Genomic DNA, 21,456 nt, shown 5'->3' on the forward strand with positions numbered 1-21,456 from the left:
ATGTGGTATAGAGGTATGGTGGGAACAGCATAAGCCAATTTTATTCTAGTCTCCTTACTCTAATGAGAGTACTCTTTAGAGTACTTACTCTTACTCTTGACACTCTTAAACATGTCGAAGGCTATTTGTGTGTGCGTGTGCGTGTGTGTGTGTGTGTGGTGCTATTTCTTAGCCTTTGGAAATACAACTAATACTTATTGCCAATACAGAATGGAGTATGATGAGCTGGGCTTTTCTCCCCACTCCAACTCCTCCACCCCCTTCCAAGACATTCATTCTAGAAGGCTTCTGTAATACAGCTCAAAGCTGCGTTGCTCAGGCACTCCTATGGGAAACAGGCCCATAGGAGCAAGCAGCAGATCACTCATAAGGGTAATGGTCTTGCTGGTTTTTAGATATAATGGACCCTGATGTCAGTCTGTGGAATGGCTTCTTATTCCTCCCCTCCCACCACCAAATCCAGCAGCCTAGGCAGAGGGCTCAAGCATGAGGACCCGAGAACTTGTGAGGAAGGATTAAGCAAAGTCACAGAAAGACAAACAGGGTTTGGAGAGAAAGGGGGAAAAGGCAAGATGACAAGTGTAGAGGAAATTCTCTAAAACTAGGACTTAGGAGCTTGGGAAATCAGACAAACAGATGAGAGATATATCCCTAATTCCCTTCCACCCCTGTTTTTACGAGTTGGAGTAATTTACATGTCTCTGAAGTGAAATCTTACAACCTTCAATTGGATGGAATCCTTGTACAAGACTAGATAAATTTTAAGGCCATTTTATTACAGACAGTCCAATCCTTCTCTTCCACAATAAGGGGCATGGTGCTGGGATTAATGGATCCAAAGGTAAAGCAACAAACGGACCCCTCTCCCCTTCCCCAAATATACACACTCCTTGTAAGTGGCTGGCTCCTTCCTTTCTTTCTGAAGAAGAGGCAGGGGGATCAGAGCAGAGCTCCCTGAGGAGCTCCTTGCAGGACTCTCTCCATCCTCAAAGTCACATCAAACATGTCTCTGGTTCTTCAGGACCTTGGTATCCTTGCTACCCTCACATTTAGGTAGCAAACACACCATAACATGGTTTTGCCCCAAGAGACTGAACAATGTTTGCTAATCTGCCTTGCCCCCCATGCCCTGCCTTCACAACATGCCATGGAAAACAAACAACCCAAGGATGAGGGTGTCTTCCCATCAAGCATCATTAGAGACCTTCTTCCCCAAGGATAGGTCACACAGTTTGAAAATTAACGTTCTGAAATTTCAACTAGCATATGACCAATGGTTCAGAGAGAAATTGTGATAAGGAAGAAGAAATGAGAGCATTACAAATTGTAAAGACAGTCACTGCTGGTAGCACAAAAATATTGCTCTGAGAGCCAGACAAGGTACAGTAAGAACACCAAGTGATAGCGTGTCCATTGCTTTCAGAGGATTACCTCTGGCACACCTTCTCAGGGTTTCCCCCACTTCACCAAATCATACATAAGGATATCTAATGTTTAGATTAAGGGCTATCACTCTGTTAAGGGTCAATTTCAGTCCCCCAGTAGTTCAGGAATATCTGTTTTTAAAAATGTTTATTTATTTTGAGAGAGAGAGCACGCATGCAAGTCCAAGTGGGGGAGGGGCAGAAAGAGAGGTTCAGAAACCAAAGGAGAGAGAATCCCAAGCAGTCTCTGTGCTGTCAGCATGGAGCCTGATGTGGGGCTCAATCCCATGAACCATGAGCTCAAGACCTGAGCTGAAAGCAAGAGTCAACAGCTGAACCCACTGAGCCACCCAGGCACCCCTAAGGTTATCTTAATTAAAGGCACAATATAGAAGAATTCCCAAGGCCTATTCTTCTTGCCTCAGTGACTACCTAAACCATGAGACACAGATTCAGATGCTTACAGGAGTCAAGAAAGAATAAGATGAAGGAATGGTCAGGCCAGAGAAGACAATGAGGAGTGGGGAGGCCTGGAGAGTCTGCCGCTCAGCTGTGGCTCCAGAAAAGTAGGAGCGAGGCACATGTTCCCACAGCTTCTGATGTTCAAGAAAGCCAGAAAATGGAGAGACTACGTAAAATCATGTGTTTGTTTAATGTTGGCAATTTATGTTAGTATTTTGGAAATCCCATAGGGGTTGGATTTGGTCATCCAGGTATATCTTCCATCGTACACTTTTTGTGTAAGTCAGGGGATTGTTTCTTTTAAATTCCAGGGCTGGAGGCTCCCAGTCTGTCTCCTGACCCCTCTAGGGCTGTACGATGTGGCTTCACTGGGCGTAGCAAGCCCTGCAGAAGAGTGGGCAAGGGGTGGCTTGGGAGCCAAGTCACTCCATCTGAGTATCTAGTCTGACTCTTCACATGTAATTTCAGCAAGCTACTAACCCTGCCTGAGTTTTTATTCCTTCATTCATAAAACTGGGGAAAATTCTTTATACCTCCTAAGATTGTTCTGAAGATTAAAAGGAGTAACTTGAATAAAGTATCTAATGCATGGTGTTAAAAAGAGAGAAGCCCTTTCCCATCCCTGTTTCCTGCCACTGTTTAGCACCACCTCGTTCTGCTTGTAATCGAACACAGGTGCTTACTCTCAACCACCCTCCTGGATTCTAAGTATTTCAAGGGAAGATAACTTATCTGTTTTATGCCCAAACAGCCAGCGCCTATCTCACCACCCTACACATAGCAGGCTTTCAGTAAATGCAAATTTTAATTATAATGTTGTTATATGAAGTTGTTATGGACTGAATGTTCATGTCTCCCCCTCCAAATTCATACATTGCCTAATCCCTACTGTTGTGGTACTCAGAGGCAGGGCTTTGGGGAGGTAATTAGGTTTAGATGAGGTCAAGGAGCCCTCATGATGGGATTAGTGCCCTTGTCAGAAGAGACACCAGAGAATTTGCATGTATACTTTCTCTCTCTCTCTCTCTCTCTCTCTCTCTCTCTCTCTCTCTCTCTCTCACCCCTTCTCCCTGCTATGTGAAATCATATCAGGAAGTCAAATGTCTGCAAGAGATCTTTCACTAAGACCAAATGGACTGGCATCTTGCTCTTGACCTTCCCAATTTCCAGCACTGTGAGAAATAAACTGTTGCTTAAGCCACTCAATCCATGGTATTCTGTTATAGCAGCACAAACTAAGACAAATGTTTAGGAAGATCTTCCTTAAATCTGGCACCAAATGAGCCTATTTCCACTTATCCTCTCCTGATGCTTTAATGTCAATATGTATAATCTACGCATTTGGCCAGAATATTTTGAGACTAAAAGAAAGAAACCAGGTCCAAATCAAGAAGAAAATACTTAATGTTATTAAGTATTAAAAAGAAGAATTTTCTCTCGAGATGTATGACATCACGTTTAGGTCAGGAGGGCACTTTTTGGTACCCTCAACATGCCTCAGCAGAAAAAACTGAACATAAGAGATTTCATCACCCTACTAATAAACAAAGGATTGTGCTTTAATTCTGGCATCCTCAGTTCATGTTTGCCAATAGTGCATGTCACTGCATGGGTTGTACTTGGTGGCTGTCCAGAGTTCTACGCAATCCCCCATCCATTTGTCCACCATGGACTGAGAAGGCCTAATTGTATTCATCTAAGATGGTTTACCAACCCTGCCTGACCACCCGTGTTTCTTTGATTTTACTCTGAAAGAATCCCAGAGACCTTCAAACAATCCTAGCTTCCTTCTCCCTTGAGGGGTTTGCTTAACAATTCAGGCAAACACATTTCCTGTGATTTGCTGAGAAGCTAAAATAATTTAACACAAAGCCTAGTTAAGGGATTTCTTCAGGATGACCCACTGAAAAGGAACAAGGGAAATTGCTAGAAAGGTATCTCTTTACAGAAGCTCAAGGGGACCAGCTATCTCGCCAATAAAAGGTTTCCAACGAAGGAATTTAAATATTCACAAGGATAACTTGAGGATAAGTGTAATGAGGGGCGACTGACTTCCTGGGGGCTAGTGTTTACAACTGAAACTCATCTGCTTAGTAAGCCAGATTGGGTGTAATGCCTTGTTCCTCTGGGAAGAAATTTTCATTAATCCTCAGAAGAAAGCTGAATTTGGCAGGATGGGCCCTTGTTGAAAGCAGTCTCAGGGATTCGCTGTTAATCTCTGCTTTCTTGAGGCTCTAATTCTGTACTTCCCAATGCCAGCCTCTCCTTAGTACGGCTTGTTCTTTGTGAGGGTGTCCCACGTCCTGGCTTGTTAACCTTTCCAGAGGGATCTAAGGTTTGCTTCTACCACAGCCCTACAGCTTTCAATGCTTTCAAACCAGTTTAGTGTCTTTGTCAAAACAACTGAAGTTGCCATACTATGCAGGTGGTGGAACTATAGACCCCACAGCTGTTCAAACAGTGTAACCCTGGATTTCCATCTCCCATCCCTGTGCCCCAAACACACACACTCAAAGCCTGACATGGGCTCTGGGGGGAATTCTTCTTGCCCCCTTTGGCAAACAGTTCCCATATGAGCATAAACATCACAGCCCCTAGAATCTAGAGCCTATGGCCAGGTCAGGATCACTCACAGGCCTGTGGCATCAATGTCTTCTGGCACATGGGAATTTCCCTTGTAAGTTCTTGCTATTTTCTACTTTATCCAACACACCTAGGGATTGTTCTGGGTGGGTGGGGTGGGCATAGAGGGCTAGAAGTGGGTCAGGCTGCACTAGCTCAGTATATACTATTCTGCCAGAAGTATCCAATTTGGGGTTCCCTAAACTCAGTTTTGCTGTATTTAGGGTCCCCTCCATGGCCATTTGGCTATAATTCAGGCTGGAGCCAGAAATGTGTTCTTTGTAGCATTATGCTGTATTGTTGTGACTCACACCCAAACTCTTCTATAACAGAGTGACACCGGGTAAGGAAGAGCATAAAGGTGGCCCAAGTGATGAGAGAGGGACAAGTGGCCAGCATCAGCAGTGCAGGCGTTTTCCCAAGGAGGCAATCACCTCCCGTACGAGGCCATACTTTCCGCACACAGCCAGGTCTGTCCTCGGTGAGGAGGAAAGGAATCTGCCTCCCATGTGCTTTTCCATGATTTAGAATTGGACGACTGCACGCTGACGTTTCAGTAGCCTCAGAGAGGCAGGATGGCAAGGAAAGAAACAAGGGCACCACGACCTCCTCACATCATAACCGAGGTCTGTGGAGTCACTGCGTTCTTCCACAGCAGCCAAGAGAACAGCCACAGAAAACAGCTCCAGCAGCCGACCTAGAGGCCTCGTCCCTGGGGTATCCTCTGATCTCATTACAGCAGTCGACACTAGTCCTCACAAAACAAACAGAGGAAATTTATGCCTGCCTTAGCCTGTGGAAAGCTCCGCATTCCTTGTTTAACGAGAGTTCCAGCTTCTGAGACCACAGCCATCGGGGATGGGGAGGATGTCTGCTTTGCTCCAGAGAAAGAACTGTTGTGGCTGCCTTTCCCTCTTTCTGGGGCTGGATATGAAGGCAGAGAGCCTGCAGAGAGCCACTGAACTTGTGGCCTAGGCTCTCTACTCCAGTCCCTGCAGAGAAGTTCCCTTTCTTCTTATGTCAACATCCCCAGGCTCAGTCTGTGGGGCCACTTCCTCTTGAACAGCTCTGGGAAAGTCGCTGCATTGCAGCCTTGAAGGGTTCCACCTGCTAAGGCCAGAATTCTGAGAGAGAGACTGCTCTGTGCGACAAAACTCCAGGTCTTCTGGGGGGAAAATTTTCCCCTCAAAACACCCTTGCTTGAGGTTTGGAAAATTTCACCTAATTTGGGGTTCCCACTTTTAGGATAAATGCCAGGAGGGAAAAATGTTACTTTATACCCTTGAATTCAATCTTAGAAGTAAATGAGTGGCCAGCTCAGCAGGTGAAGAGTGAATTCTGAACCAAAATAAGAATACGGCATTCATTCTGAGCCAGGGTGACTCTGCCCCCTCCCCAGGGGACACTTCAATGCATGGAGACTTTTTTTTTTTTTTTTGTCATTACTCGGGGGAGGCTGCTACTGGCATCTAGTGGGTAGAGGCCAGGGATTCTGCTGAACATACTACCATACACAAAACAGCCTCCATAATAAGGAATTATTTAGTCCAAAATGTCAACAGTGCTGATACTGAGAAACCCTAATGTAGAGGGAACATTCAAGGACGTGGGTAGGTTTAAACGATAAATCTTTTTTTTTTCCCCCTTACAGAAATGGTTTTTAGTTTTTAATGAACTTGTAAACAAAAAGGCTCCCATTTCAAAATAAAAACAGAATCCCAGATCATATAGATGTTTACAGTGATTACATTTATCTAAGCAACATACATACACGTTCAGTTATAAGATGTTAACTAAATTTCTGTGACGAATATCCTTTTTTAAAATATCAAGGATATTACAGGGTTAATGCAGAGCCCTAAGGAAAATCTCAACACCTCTGTGTTTTTAAGTCTTCACTTGAGATGCTGTCATTTATAGCACAGTGAAGAAATCAGGGTCATCCAAAATACTGACAACTGTTAATCACATAACACTAATGTTGATATCCTATAGTTAAAATGTGCATAATTAACAACCACAAAAATTCACCAGTTCTCTCTTGAGTAAAATAAATGAAAACTGCCTTTAACCCATGCAGAGTTACATCATGAGAGCTGCCTGGGAGACACTGGAGCAGCTTCGCTATCAGATTATACTAGGTAAAGGTGTGATCTGAGTGCTTACTATCATTAAATCAATGGTAAGTACTAATAGAAGGAATTTATGAGCTAAAACCATATATATAATGTGAGTATATCTAGGGCTGGAAAAAATGGCAGAACGTTTCAACTTTTAAAATGTCAACAAGAGGGGGAGGTGTTCCTGGATGGCTCAGATAGTTAAGTGTCCGACTTCGGCTCAGGTCATGATCTCATGGTTCGTGAGTTCAAGCCCCACGTCCGGCTCTGTGCTGACAGCTCAGAGCCTGGAGCCTGCTTCAGATTCTGTGTGTGTCTCTCTCTCTGCCCCTCCCCCACTTGTGCACACGCTCTCGCTTGCTCTCTCTCCCCCCCTCTCAAAAATAAATAAAAACACTAAAAAATAAAATAAAATATCAACAAGGTATGAGGAACAGCAGTGATGCTGACCTATATTCTAGGGAGGCTAAGGAAAACAGGTGCATAGTAGGGCTCTAAATAAATGCAGATGTGCAGAAACATGTCACAATGAAAGTAATCATGGTGCATATTTTGAAATTCTCCCATTTCTAAGTTTCTGAACCTGTTTCAAAATATTGCTTTTGATCTACATAGCACCATCTCATTACATCTAGTATAAGAACATACATTTAGATAACCCAGTCATTATTCTCTCATGAACTCTTTTTTCCATCAAGAGAAGGAAAAATCCACACCCAAGCACAGCTAATGCATGTAAGCAAATTAGAAGAAGAAGAAGAAGAAGAAGAAGAAGAAGAAGAAGAAGAAGAAGAAGAAGAATTTCATGAATGAGCAGAAGACAAATTTTTAATGGAATGTTTTAGAGGCTTGTGGTATAAAAAGTAAACAAAACTGATTCACTAACTGTTAATACTGTTTACCATGATGCAAGAGTTGGGCTTTTTTTAATGTTCCAGAAGCCAGAGGAGAAGGAATACTGTGGTAGGGAAAAATGATACCTTCCGTGGCATTTCAAAAGCATTGCTCAATTCCTCTTGAGCAAGGAGGCCATAGTAATGACTTTATTTTACCTACCACAATTATGGTACACCTCGAAGTAATTCTCCACATTATACCTCTTTCCTCCCTCCACTCAAGTGCTGCTAAATAATCTCTGGAAACCATTAACCAAGAGTCCTGTTCCAATTTTCCTCCCCTCCCTCCCCTTCTGCCTCAGTCATGCTGGAGTCAGGACAAAGCAAACTTGTATTACATCACAGAGCAAACTCATTTTCTCGAAACCATTCTGTTGGTAGTTTACTGCTACTGGAACCCAATGCTGTCAACAGTGTGGTCTTTGTTTGGTGGATGTTGCTTTAAAAAGAAAAATAAAAAGTTTCCCCACACCCCCTTCTTCTTTTAATACAGGCGAGTAGTTTGAGGAGCCTCCCCGGACTGGCTCCACCCCGCTGTGTAAACTAGACATTACCTTATACACAAATGAATCTACAGCATTCCTCAGTCTAGCTGCCTTGCAGAATTCCTATGCTCCCAGCAGCCACGGCAGCACACACTCCCCCTGGCTTCCCTCCTCCTCTTCCCCCACCCTCTTTTTTTTTTTTTTTTTTTAATTTCCACTGCCTCACTGTGTTTTTGTGTAAATGATCTCACATGACTCAACAAATCCATCTGCCTGAAGCAGGCCAAGTCTGGAGCCCTCCCAGGAGGGAGGAGAAGAATTGCTTTGTGGAAAGGACCTGGAGCTCTGCCCTTTCTCTGGCTCGAATTACCCGCCTGTCAGGCCTGACGGATTTGGCTAAAAATAAAAGGAAGCGGGCCGTGAAAAGCAGATGAATGGGCTCAGCAGTTCCTTAGATAACACAGGCCTGCTGTTGCCTACAGCTCCCCAAACAGAAACTTCAAATGCAGGCCCTGTGAGTGCGGTGATGTGGCTTCCAGGTGAAAGAGGGGGGGGGGGTGTCGAGTCCACCGGGGTTGGGGGTGGGGGCACATGGCCTGTGCTTTAGATTTCTGTGTCAGAACTTGTGTGTGTGTGTGTGTGTCTGTGTGTGTGTGTCTGTGTGTGTGTCTGTGTGTGTGAGACAGACAGACAGAGACAAGAGAGACAGACAGAGAGAAAGATTCTTGTATAAAAAGGTTCTCAGAAAAACAGTAGGGTTCAGTGGAGTGAAAGCTTGGCTTGTAAAAAAAAAAAAAATGTTTCCACTACAGAATTACTCTTCTCCCTACCTCCCCAACACCAGACATTTTAAGCCTCCCTATGATGTCACTTCTGCATTCAGAGCCAGCAAAGAGCTAAAAGTCCTTCTTGTAAGTGTATGCCCAGCGCCCGCAGTGGGTATTAAGCACTTAGGTTGGCAATGTAATGACACACTGTAACAATCTGTAATATGAAGCAGTCAGCAAAGCCCTGGCTCTGAAAGCTATTTCTCCCGACCATTAACCATATGTTTGGCTCCTCAGATAGCCAAGCGGGTGTTCCAGCTTACCATCTGGTTTCTATCCACACAAGCAACTGCAAAGCACAGACTATCTCCCTCTGGAGCTGCGTGTTTCTTTTTCTCTCTCTTTTCCGTTCTTCCCTTCTCTTTTCCTCCTCCCAGCTCCTTTGGTTCCCTCTGCTAAAGAATTCTTTGCCATTCATCATGTGCAAAGAAAACTTTACCTGGCATGGCAGGGGCAGAGCCATTAAGGAAGCACAGCTGTACTGTAAACATGCCAGAGGGCCGTTTACCGTCCGCTGGATCCGTAGAACAGTCTCTACCCCCTTCTTCATCTCCTATTGAGTGCTGACACTTGATCCAGTTTGTTAAAAATAGGTACATTCTTGACAGATCCAGGGTTATTGTGGCGCCCTTCACACTCACTTCATATTCTGGGAGTGGGGCTTTAAAGCACACGCGTGCGCGCACGCACGCGCGCGCACACACACACACACACACACACACACACGGGCCTCTGCATTCAATCTGCATGACATCAGTCTCACACAAATGACATACCGACTGCAAATAACCAAGTTAACTAGAGGATTCTATTCCTTTTTATGCCCTAAAGGATTCCATCCCAAGTGTATATTTTTCTTTTCTTTCTTTTCCCCTAAAAAGCCAGCCATTTCAACAAATTGATGAATTGCAAAACTTGTGCTTATTTACATCTGCATTTTAATTTTTTTTAATGTTTATTATATTTTTGAGAGAGAGAGAGAGAGAGACAGAGTGTGAGCAGGAGAGGGGCAAAAAGAGGGAAACACAGAATCTGAGCTGTCAACACACAGCCGGGCACAGGACTCAAATTCACGAACTGCAAGATCATGCCCTGAGCTGAAGCTGGACGCTTAACCCACTGAGCCGCCCAGGCGCCCCTCCATCTGCATTTTAATAGCATACACCAGTGACATGGGACATGCTATCAGAATTCATAGGATTTTCTTACAACGTCGCCAGAGTATTCACCTTAGATTTTCTTCCTTTCAAGATTTCAGGTACTTTATAACTTTTTAAAAATGTATGAAGAGACCTTTAGTAAACAGAAATTAGGTCATTTTTTCCTCCTGTCCCCACAAGGATTATATGTGTATCACCAACCCATTTTACTGAATTAGGAAATGGAAGTTAATCTTTTCCCACGCCTTAAAAAAACTGCTAGTTTCTCACATACCAAGAACAAAAGGAACAATATCATTAAAAAGTGATTAAGCAGAATGTCAGATTTTATCAACACGGCAAGGCTATTGAGGTTCTGTCATGGGAGTACTGTTTACTCAGGCTAACAAGGATGCCAGGGAGGCCACTACCTGGGCAATCTCCTTACACCCACTGACCTTGTCAGTTCTCTTAACATGATCTAAAATAGATCTTCTGTTAGCTATTTCTACCAATAAGGGACAGGAAAATTCTGTAGCATGTAGGTTTTAGAGAATGACAGAAATGGGAAATATTAATTTCAGGCAACATAGAAAATTGTCCACAGAAGTTAGGTTTAATTAAATTTTGCTTTTGACCCTAAAATCATACACTAAGAATAACATTACATTACCTTTACCACAATATCATTAATAAAAGGGAAGAAAAACAATCAACTAAAAACTTCAACATTTTTATACTTTTTTTTTTAGGGAGGGAGGGAGAGAGAGGAAGAGGGAGAAAGAATCCCAAGCAGGCTCCACGCCCAGCGCAGAGCCTGATGTGGGGCTCGATCTCACAACTGTGAGATCATGACCTGAGCTGAGATCAAGAGTCAGAGTCTTGACTGACAGAGCCACCCAGGTGCCCCCAACATTTTTATAGTTTACCTGGCTCTTTAAGTTCTTGTGGAATCCACTTATTACAAGATATTTATGCTTTTCATAAATACTAGTGTCCAGGCCCTCCTCCGCCAGCCCAATTATAGCAGGATCCCTGGGAGTGGGTCTGAGCATGAATACTTCTGAAAGCTTCCCAGCTGTGTCTACTGTGCAGACAGTGCTTAGAAGTCTTACTCTATATGAACTCAGATGATACTAGAAACTACCTCATCAAAACCAAAAGGAAACCTTTGGGATGGAAATGTAAATGAAATTTAGGATTAGAACAGTGATTTTCAATCTTGTTTAGAAGTGGAATCTTCAGTTGAAAAAATCTTATATGAAATCCCTATAAACAAAATAGTAAAAGTGTCATTTATACTGTCATTTAAAAAAAATTTTTTTAACGTTAATTTATTTTTGAGACAGAGAGAGACAGAGCATAAACGGGGAAGGGTCAGAGAGAGAGGGAGACACAGAATCCGAAACAGGCTCCAGGCTCTGAGCTGTCAGCACAGAGCCCGACGCGGGGCTCGAACTCACGGACTGCGAGACCATGACCTGAGCTGAAGTGGGACGCTTAACTGACTGAGCCACCCAGATGCCCCTATACTGTCATTTTATACTTAGTCTATACAATATCCATAGATTTCATAAATTCAAATTTATAATTTTTGAATTATTATAAGTCAACCAGTGAGGACAAAGAGGCCATTTTGCTGAACATAAAAATCTGAAATTGGGGTTATGGCTGAGAGGTCCAGTGCTATCCACCTCAACATCCAATTTTTTTCCATGGCCAATGGTTCTGATGATCAAGGCTAGATAAATGTAAAAATAGCAGTACGTGCAGCAGTAGGATTAAATTAATTCATACATTTGAATAAATGTTGATTATATATCTAATACACACCAGGTACTGCCCTCAGGGGTCAGGACAGAAATGAGGTGCAGCATTCTCCCTTGAGAAGCCTGGTTAAGAAGACACCTCATGGCAGAACAGCAAGGTCAGTACAATAATGGAGGCACCAAGATTCTGCTATGAGGAGAAGTAGTTAACTCTGTCTGAGGAAATAGGACATCACTTCACCAGCGTGGGACTTTTAAATCAGGTCCTAAAAATCTGAGTAGGATTTTTAGAGCTATCAAAGAAAGGGAAAGACATTTCAGGAAGAAGGAACAGAATATGAAAAAAACAAAAACAAAAACAAAAACAAAAAACCCCCCCACAAGTATAAATAGGCCTGGTGAGATCTGGGAGTTAAGAGAAATTCTGAGGAGGTCAGAAAGGGCTGGGATACAAGGCTGAAGAGGTATCGGAGGCTGGGTCATAAGAAACTTTAAATGTCATAATACAGTTAAGACCAGCACTGACCAACAGAAATGTAAGATGAACCACACACATAATTTCAAATATTCTAGTATCCACATTAAAAAAATAAAAAGAAACAAGAGGGGTGCTTGGCTGGCTCAGTCGGTGAAGCATCCGACTTTGACTTAGGTCATGATCTCACGGTTCATGAGTTCAAGCCCCACGTTGGGCTCTGTGCTGATATTGCAGAGCCTGGAGCCCACTTCACATTCTGTGTGTCTCTCTCTGCCCCTCCCCTACTTGCGCTCTCTCTCTTTCCCTCAAAAATAAACAAATAAATAAACATTTAAAAAATATTTTAAAAATAAATAAAAAGAAATAGGAGAAATTAATTTTGATGTTACATTATTTAGCCCAATTTATCTAAAATATAACCACTTCAACATAATCAATATAAAAATTATTAATGAGATATTTTACACTTTTTCCCTAAGTCTTTAAAATAGGGTATGGGCTTCATATCTATAACATCCCAATTTGGACTAGCTGCATTTTAAGAGCTCAGTACCCACATGTGGCTAGTGGATGCTGTATTGGACAGCACAGGTTTCCCCCTTATCCTGCAGGCAGTGAGGGCTGAAAAGACTTGCAGGGGATGCTGTGGAAGCAGTGTGGAGGAGACAGAAGATTATGTCTGGGAGAAGCTTGTGGGCTGCTTCCATAGTCCAAGCAAAGGATGAAGACAAGGATGGCACTTGAGACCAGGCATGGGATGGCAGTAAGAAGGCATGGATGGGTCAGAGTCAAAAAACATTTCTAGAAAGAATTCAGAAAACTACAAATGACTGTACATGAGAGATGATGGAGAAGAAATCATGGAACCACTAAATAGATTTTTTGGTGCTAAAATCTGTGCTTAGTGTAAAAAGTTCCCGATTGTGTATTTAATACGAGGTTGTGTTGTTCCTTTCAAGCTTGCTTCCCTCTGCTGTGGAATGCAATGTCGTTTAATAAACATGTTCTGAGGACCCACCATGTGCTAGGTAATGCCAGCAACTGGCATGAATGAGACACAATTCTTCCTTTCAAGGAGCTAAATATAGTGTGGGAGACAGACAACAAACTACAATGAAGTATTAAGTGTATTATTAGTAGGATGTGAAAGGAGGTCTACAAAATGTTCCATAGAGTATAACTTATAACTATTTCCTACAATATAGTAGTGGAACTTTAGAGTTATAGGGAGAGGGGCTTTCAGATAGTGGTAGGCTTATTAAATAACTTAAAAAAATGTTTTTATTAAAAAAAAAACAGTTCACCCATTATACCCATCCCACCTCTTGCAACCACCAGTCTGTTCTCTGTACCTATGAGGAGTTTTCTTGTTTGTTTTTTAACATTCCACATATAAGAGAGACCATTTGGTATTTGTCTATCTCTGCCCGACTTATTTCACTTAGCAAAATGCCCTGAGGTCCATCCATATTGTTGTAAATGCCAAGATTTCATTCCTTTTTATGGCTGAATAATATTCCACTGAAAATATATTTTATACACACACACACACGCTCCCATAAATATATATACATATATAATTTCTTTGTCCATTCATCTGTCAATACGTACTTAGGTTGCTTTCATATCTTGGCTATTGTAAATAATGCTGCAATGAACATGGCGGTGCATATATCTTTTCAAATCTGTGTTTTTGTTTTCTTCAGATAAATACCCAAAGTGGAATTGCCAGATGATACAGTTCTATTTTTAATTTTTTGAGGAACCTCCATTTGGTTTTCCATAATGGTTGCACCAATTTACATTCTTATCCACTGTATATATACAAGGGTTCCTTTTTTTCCACACCCCAGCCAACACTTGTTATTTTGTCTTTTTGATAACAGCCATTCTAACAGGTATTAGGTGACATTTCATTGTAGTTTTGATTTCCATTTCCCTATTAATTAATATGTTGAGCATCTTTTCATGTACCTGTTAGTTATCTTTATGTCTTCTTTGGAAAAATGTCTATTCAGATTTTCTGCTCATTTTTTAATAAGATTGTTTTTTGTTTTTTGTTTTTTTTTTGCTATTGAAATGTAGGAGTTCTTTATATATCTTGAATATTAGCCCCTTATGAGATCTAGGACTTGCAAATTATTTTCTCCCTTTCAGTAGGTTGCCTTTTCATTTTGTTGATGGTGTCTTTTGCTGTACCAAAGCTTTTTAGTTTAATGTAGTCCCACTTATTTATTTTTGCTTTTCTTGCCTTTGCTTTTGATGTCAGATTCAAAAAATCATCATCACAGGGCACCTGGGTGGCTCAGTTGGTTAAGCATCTGACTTTTGATCTCGGCTCAGGTCATGATCTTGTGGTTTGTGAGACTGAAGCCTGCATCAGGCTCCATACTGACAGTGCAGAACCTGCTTGGGATTCTCTCTCCCTCTCCCCCTCCCCCCCCATGCTCTCGCCCCTGTCTCAAAATAAATAAACTTAAAACAAATCATCAAGACATGTGTCAAGGAGCATACCATCTATGTTTTCTTCTAGGAGTTTTATGGCCTCAGGCCTTTCATTCAAGTCTTTAATCCATTTTGAGTTAGTTTTATGTATGGTATAAGATAGGGGTCCAGTTTCATTCTTTTGCATGTGGTTTTCTCATTTTCCTAGCAGCACTTATTGAAGAGACAGTCCTCTATCCACTGTATATCCATGGCTCCTTTATTATAAATTAATTGACCAAATATGCACAGGTTTATTTTTGGGCTTTCTATTCTATTCCACTGATCTATGTGTCTGTTTTTATCCTAATACCATACTGTTTTGATTACTACAGCTTTGTAATATAGCTTGAAATCAGGAAGTAGAATGCCTCCAGCTTTGCTCTTCTTTCTCAAGACTGCTTTGGCTATTTGGGGCCTTTTGTGGTTCCATACAAATTTTAGGATTTTTTGTTCTATTTCTGTGAAAAATACCTCTGGAACTTTGATAGGGACTGCACTGAATCTGTATACTGCTTTGGATAGTATTAGACATTTTAACAATATTAATTTTTCCAATTCATGAGCATGGAATATCTTTCTATTTATTTGTGTCTTCTTCAGTTTCTTCATTAATGTCTTGAAGTTTTTCAATATAGAAGTCTTTCACTTCCTTGGTTAAATTTATTCCTGGGTGCCTTGTTCTTCTTGATGCAAATGTAAATAAGATTGTTTTCTTAGTTTCTCTTTCTGAAAGTTTGTTATGTATAGAAATGCAATGATTTTTGTGTAGTAATTTTGTATCCTGCAACTTTACTGAATTTTTTTATTAGTCCTAACAGTTTTTTGGGGGAGTGTTTAGAATTTTTTATGTATAATATTATGTCACGCAAATAGTGACAATTTTACTTCTTCCTTTCTAATTTGGATGACTCTTATTTATTTTTCTTGCCTGACTGCTCTGACTAGGGCTTCTAATACTATGTTCTTAAATGTAAATAGACTGAATTATCCAATCAAAAGACAAAGAGTGGCTGAATGGGTAACAAAACAAGATCCATTTATATGGCTGCCTATAAGAGACACTCTTTAGATGGAAGAGTGCACTGAAAATCAAGGGATGAAAAAAGATATTTTGGTATTTCATACAAATGGCAAACAAAAGAAAACTGGGGTACCTATAGTTATATCAGATAAAATAGACTTTAAATCAGAGACTGTAATGAGACCAAAAAAGGTGTTACATAAGGTCTCAATCCAACAAGAAGATATAACATCTGTAAACATATATGTATCCAACATAGGGGCACCTAAATATATGAAGCAAATACTAACAGATCTAAAGGGAGAAACAGACATCAATACAGTAATAGTAGGGGACTTCATACCTTACTTACTCAATGCATAGATCGTCCAAACAGAAAATCAATAAAGAAACACTGACCTTAAATGACATGTTAGATCAAATGGATTTAACAGATATTTACAGAACATTCCATACAAAAGCAAAAGAATATACATTCTTCTCAAGTGCATAGGAAACATTTTCTAAGATCATTTATTAGGCCACAAACAAGTATTAATAAATTTAAGAGAACTGAAATCATATCAAGCATCTTTCCCAGCCAGAATGGAATGAAACTAGAAATTAAATGGGAAAATTCACAGATATGTGGAGATTAAACAACACACTACTGAACAACCAATGTGTTTTTTTCAAAATCAAGAGAAAATTTAAAAATAACCTCAAATGAAAATGGAAATGTATCATACCAAAAGTTATGGGATGTAGCAAAAGCAGTTCCAAGAGGGAAGTTCATAGTGATAAATGCCTACCTTGAGAAACAATAAATGTTTCAAATAAACATTACATCTCGGGGCGCCTGGGTGGCTCAGTCGGTTGAGCGGCCGACTTCGGCTCAGGTCACGATCTCGCGGTCCGTGAGTTCGAGCCCCGCGTCAGGCTCTGTGCTGACAGCTCAGAGCCTGGAGCCTGTTTCGGATTCTGTGTCTCCCTCTCTCTCTGACCCTCCCCCGTTCATGCTCTGTCTTTCTCTGTCTCAAAAATAAATAAATGTTAAAAAAAAAAAATTTTTTTAAAAAAACATTACATCTCAAGAAAATAGAAAAAGAAGAACAAAGGAAATAATGAAGTTTTAAGCAGAAATAAATGAAACAGAGACTAAAAAGACAACAGGAAAGATCAATGCCACTAAAGCTGGTTCTTTGAACAGACAGACAAAATTGGCAAACCTTTAGGGAGACTCAACAGAGAAACAGAGCTAGAGAGCACTCAATAAAATCAGAAATGAAAGAGGAGGAGATGTTATAACAGATAATACAGAAATACATGATCATAAGACTACAATGAACAATTATACACCAACAAATTGGATAACGTAGAAGAAATGGATAAATTCCTAGGAACATACCACCTAATAAGACTGAATCATGATGATACAGAAAACCCGAACAGACCAATTACTAGCAAGGAATTTGAATCCGTAATCAAAAACCTCCCCAAAACAAGTCTTGGACTAGACAGCTTCATGGTGAATTTTACCTAACACTCAAAGAAGAATTAATATAAATCTTTCTCAAACACTCCTACAACACAAAAGAGGGAGGAACTCTTCCAAACACATTTTAAGAGGCCCTCATACCAAAACCAGACAAGGATGCCACACACACACACAAAAAGAATGTTATAGGCCAATATCCCTGATGAACAAAGACACAAAAATCCTCAATAAAATATTAGCAAACTGAATTCAACAATACAATAAAAGGATCATATACTATGATCAAGAGGGGTTTATGCCAGGGATGCAAGAATGGTTCAACATCCACAAATCAGTCAATGTGACACACATTAACAAAATGCAGGATAAAAATCATATGATCATCTCAATAGATGCAGAAAAGCATTTGATAAAATTCAACATCTATTTATGACCAAAACTCTCAACAAAGCAGATACAGAGGAAACGTACTCAACACAATAAAGACTGTGTAAGCCCACAGATAACATACTCAATGGTGAAAAGCTGAAAGCTTTTCCTCTAAAATTAGGAACAAGACAAGGATGTCCTCTCTTAGCACTTTCATTCAGCATTGTATTGGAAGTCCTACCCATAGCAATTAGGCAAGAAAAAGAAATAACTGACTTTTAAAACTGATGCAGCATATGATTTACTTCTGTGTTTGTATTTGGTTGCACAGTATTCAGAAAATCCTGACATTCACAGGTAATCCCTACTCTACTAACTCAGGGACCAAACAGATTCAGACAAAGTTTCAGATAACTGTCTTGCTATCTGCTACTCTTATTACTTACTGTCTGAAATTTAGAAACCAAATTGACAAGAAAAACACTGCATCCTTTTCTATTGGAACTCACTCTGGCAAATTTCTGTATCCATACTCTGGAAATGAACAGATTGGAATAGCAAGGGATAGTTATGCTGGAAATGATACCAGTTCTTTAGCAATTCATTGTGTAATCTTGCGATATGCTCAAACTAACCCAAAAGCTTGAAAAATTGCAGTAGTTAAGATATTTTTATTTCAAATTTTAACACTAAAGATAATCTGAAAACCACTTGATTTCTTCAATAATTGGTCAAGGAGCATCCAGAATGTAGACTGGATATAAAGAACCCTATAAATAACAGAATATATGTCATTAAATGATGTGTGCTTCGTTTACTTATTATACAACTGGCCGTTAACCCACATAGAAACCTACACCCAACCGAGAACAGAGACCCCCACTTCCTGCCTGGCATGGAACTGAGTGTGGTACATATGCTTAACAAGAGAAATTTCCTTGTTCAATTCATGATCGGGCTGGAATCTGAAAAACACTGGTACAGAACTTCCTTATCAATGACTAATTTATAGGAAGTTCAAATATATAAGCCAAAACAGCAGAAAATGCTTGATTTAAGGTTAACTTGATAGTCTAATTCAATGCCTTGGTGGTCCCAATGTGTTAAAATTTCACATGTAACATGTTTAAATATGTGTTTTTATTATGGTTATAAAATTGTTTAAAATATATTAAAAATTAAGGGCAAATTAAGCATTTGCAGAGCTCCTCAAGTATCCCCAGGTAATTTCTGTAGACCAGAGTTTGAAGACTACTGGCTTATAGTCTTTGAGGTTAAAATGTAAAACTAAGAGCAACAATTTGGTGCACCTACTACTTAAAAATCATCAGGGCGTTCCTAAACTTTAGCCAAGAACAGATACCATCCCTCGTTATCCTAAAAGCAATAAGGCTGAGAAACAATACCGCAGAAACTGTTTTAAGATTCTCTAGTGAGTTCGAATTAAAGCAGCTGGGACCCAAACCTGAGATACATTATTCATTTCTCAATGTTGTTCATCCAGCGATTATTTCAACAACATTTACTGAGTGCCTACTATGTGCTGGGCACTGTTCTAAGATTTGAGATACACAGGTGAAGAAAATAGACAAAACCCCTACTTTTATGGAATTTAGGGTCTACGGGGGGGATGGACATGAAACACAAATAAGAAACATAATAAGTTATTTTTGTTATGAAGTGATAGGTACAATGAAAAGAAAATGGAAATAGAATGGAGGAGAAAGTTTGCAACTTTAAATAAGATGGTCAGGGTGGGTGAGGAGGTGAAAGGGGGTCAGTGAAGGAGGTAAGGGTTAAACCAAGAGGAGATGGGTTGGAGCAGTGGGTCTCAAAGTGTGGTCCCAGGACCATCAGCATCACCTGAACACTTGTAACTGGCTCAGAAATGCAGGAGGGGTGAGCAGCAGTCTGTCTTAACAAGCTCTTGGGGTGATTCTGATGCACACAGTCTAAAGACCACTGTCCGAAAAAGAAGAAAGGCCCTAGAATAGAAGCAGACCTAGGACATTCTATAGAAACAGGGGTGACATCAGGGTCTGGTTACAGGTGCCAGGAGAGCAATGGTAGAGGTGAGGAAAGAGAGGTGGAGGGCAGTCAGAGCACAGACAGCTTTTCAGGCCAATTTTAAAAATGTTTATTTATTTTTGAGAGAGAGAATGAGAGAGAGAACGGGCAGGGGAGGGGCACAGGGAGAGGGAGACAGAGAATCTGAAGCAGGCTCCACTCTGTCAGCACAAAGCCTGACATGGGCTTGGGCCCACAAACCATGAGGTCATGACCTGAGCCAAAGATGGACACTCAACCCACTGAGCCACCCGGGGGCTCCCACAGTGAGACTTTTACTCCAAGTGAAATGGGGAGCCATGGGAGGGTTTGGGGGCAGAGGAGCCACATGGCCTGGTTTATATTTTAAAAGGTTCATGTTGGGGCGCCTGGGTGGCTTGGTCGGTTAAGCGCCCGACTTCGGCTCAGGTCATGATCTCACGGTCTGTGAGTTCGAGCCCCGCATCGGGCTCTGTGCTGACAGCTCAGAGCCTGGAGCCTGTTTCAGATTCTGTGTCTCCCTCTCTCTCTGCCCCTCCCCTGTTCATGCTCTGTCTCTCTCTGTCTCAAAAAAAAATAAATAAATGTTAAAAAAAAAAAAAAAAAAAAAAAAAAAAAAAAAAAAAGGTTCATGTTGACTATCGTGCTGAGTGGAAACACTACATCATTTGCCTCAGGAGAAGACTCCTTAACTTCTAAATTCCAGAGCAGTGGTGTGCTGCTAAATGTTGAAAAACAGGCTCTGACAGCGGAAAGCTCCCATGTGTTGTGTTTGCTGATTTCCATGGTGTAAATACTCCCACCATGACTGGAAATGCCAACATGACTCACTGAACGTGGTGCTATGAGGAAATGTGTACAATCAACTCACAACACTGACTTTAGGTCCCAGTGTCACTGCTATCACCGAGAACATTTGAAAATGATGGGGAATGTTGTAAATCTGACTGAAAATGTTAACGTTATTTAAAATATAAATGTAGTGTGTTCTACTGGCCTATTACTGTTGATCAAATACAAATCCTAATTCCTCAGAAGTTAACATTAAGACAATACACTAACTTCATTTATGAAACTTCATTCATAAAATAACCTCATTAACATGAAATCCCAGTGTCCTTTACTAAAAAAAGAAATCTATTTATCTTTTAGCTGGGGTTCCTCTGCTATTGCTTTTCCCCTCCTACTGTAATTAATATTTTGGACACTCAAAAGCATGCACTGATTGGGATTTGTCATCTAGAATATGCAGGGTTGTGACTCCAAGAGCTCATATAAATCCAGGACAGACCACAAGGAGTGTGTATTACAAGAACGAAAGTTTGCATCTATCTGAGGATGAAGTGAAATTTCAATTTGCTTTGCCATTAAGAAACTTCCCTTAGCCTCAGAGAACGTTCCTATTTCTGTCAATCAGGACAGACTGTAGTTTGTGAAAAGTATTTTAAAAACACGGCGCCATCTATGAAGAAAAAGCCACTCCAGAAATTCCTGATAAACAAAAAGTGTTTGCTACTACGAGGAATAAGCTGCATACATTCTCCAGTCGGCACAATCCCTCAGCCGTGTCCCACCCACACGCAGACCCCAGCCAGCCAGATCAGCGAATGTGCACGAGCTCGCACTCCTGGAAAACAATGAGGTCTTTCAGGCCTTCCAATCTTGTGAAGAAACAGGCTGAAACGTCATGGGAAAAATTAGGAAATATCGGAGGAAAACAGCTCACAAAATGAGGGGTGGAACCATTTGCTCACATGTTCTAATTCCCGAACAAAGAGAACAGCCGTGACAGCCCCCTGCCTACTCTGACCCTTCCATTTCAAAAGAGAGGCAT

At 40.9% G+C, this 21,456-nt stretch overlaps 1 protein-coding gene across 5 annotated transcripts in view; it reads right to left on the reverse strand.

The window, feature by feature from the left end:
• Nucleotides 1-21,456, reverse strand: part of BACH2 (BACH transcriptional regulator 2) — a 354,491-nt gene that overhangs the window by 262,588 nt on the left and 70,447 nt on the right. Inside the window, exon 1 of one of the 5 annotated variants that reach the window (XM_060616181.3) lies at nucleotides 9,276-9,507. The exons of the other annotated variants lie outside the window; for them this stretch is intronic. Within the exon in view, the coding sequence (XP_060472164.2) occupies nucleotides 9,276-9,435 (160 nt within the window). The 5' untranslated portion in view covers nucleotides 9,436-9,507. Of the gene's footprint in view, nucleotides 1-9,275; nucleotides 9,508-21,456 lie in introns of those variants that run through there. 5 annotated transcript variants of the gene reach the window in all.

This window comes from Panthera onca, chromosome B2 (assembly GCF_046562875.1).
Source record: "Panthera onca isolate mPanOnc1 chromosome B2, mPanOnc1 haplotype 2, whole genome shotgun sequence".
Classification (NCBI taxonomy): Eukaryota; Metazoa; Chordata; class Mammalia; order Carnivora; family Felidae; genus Panthera; species Panthera onca.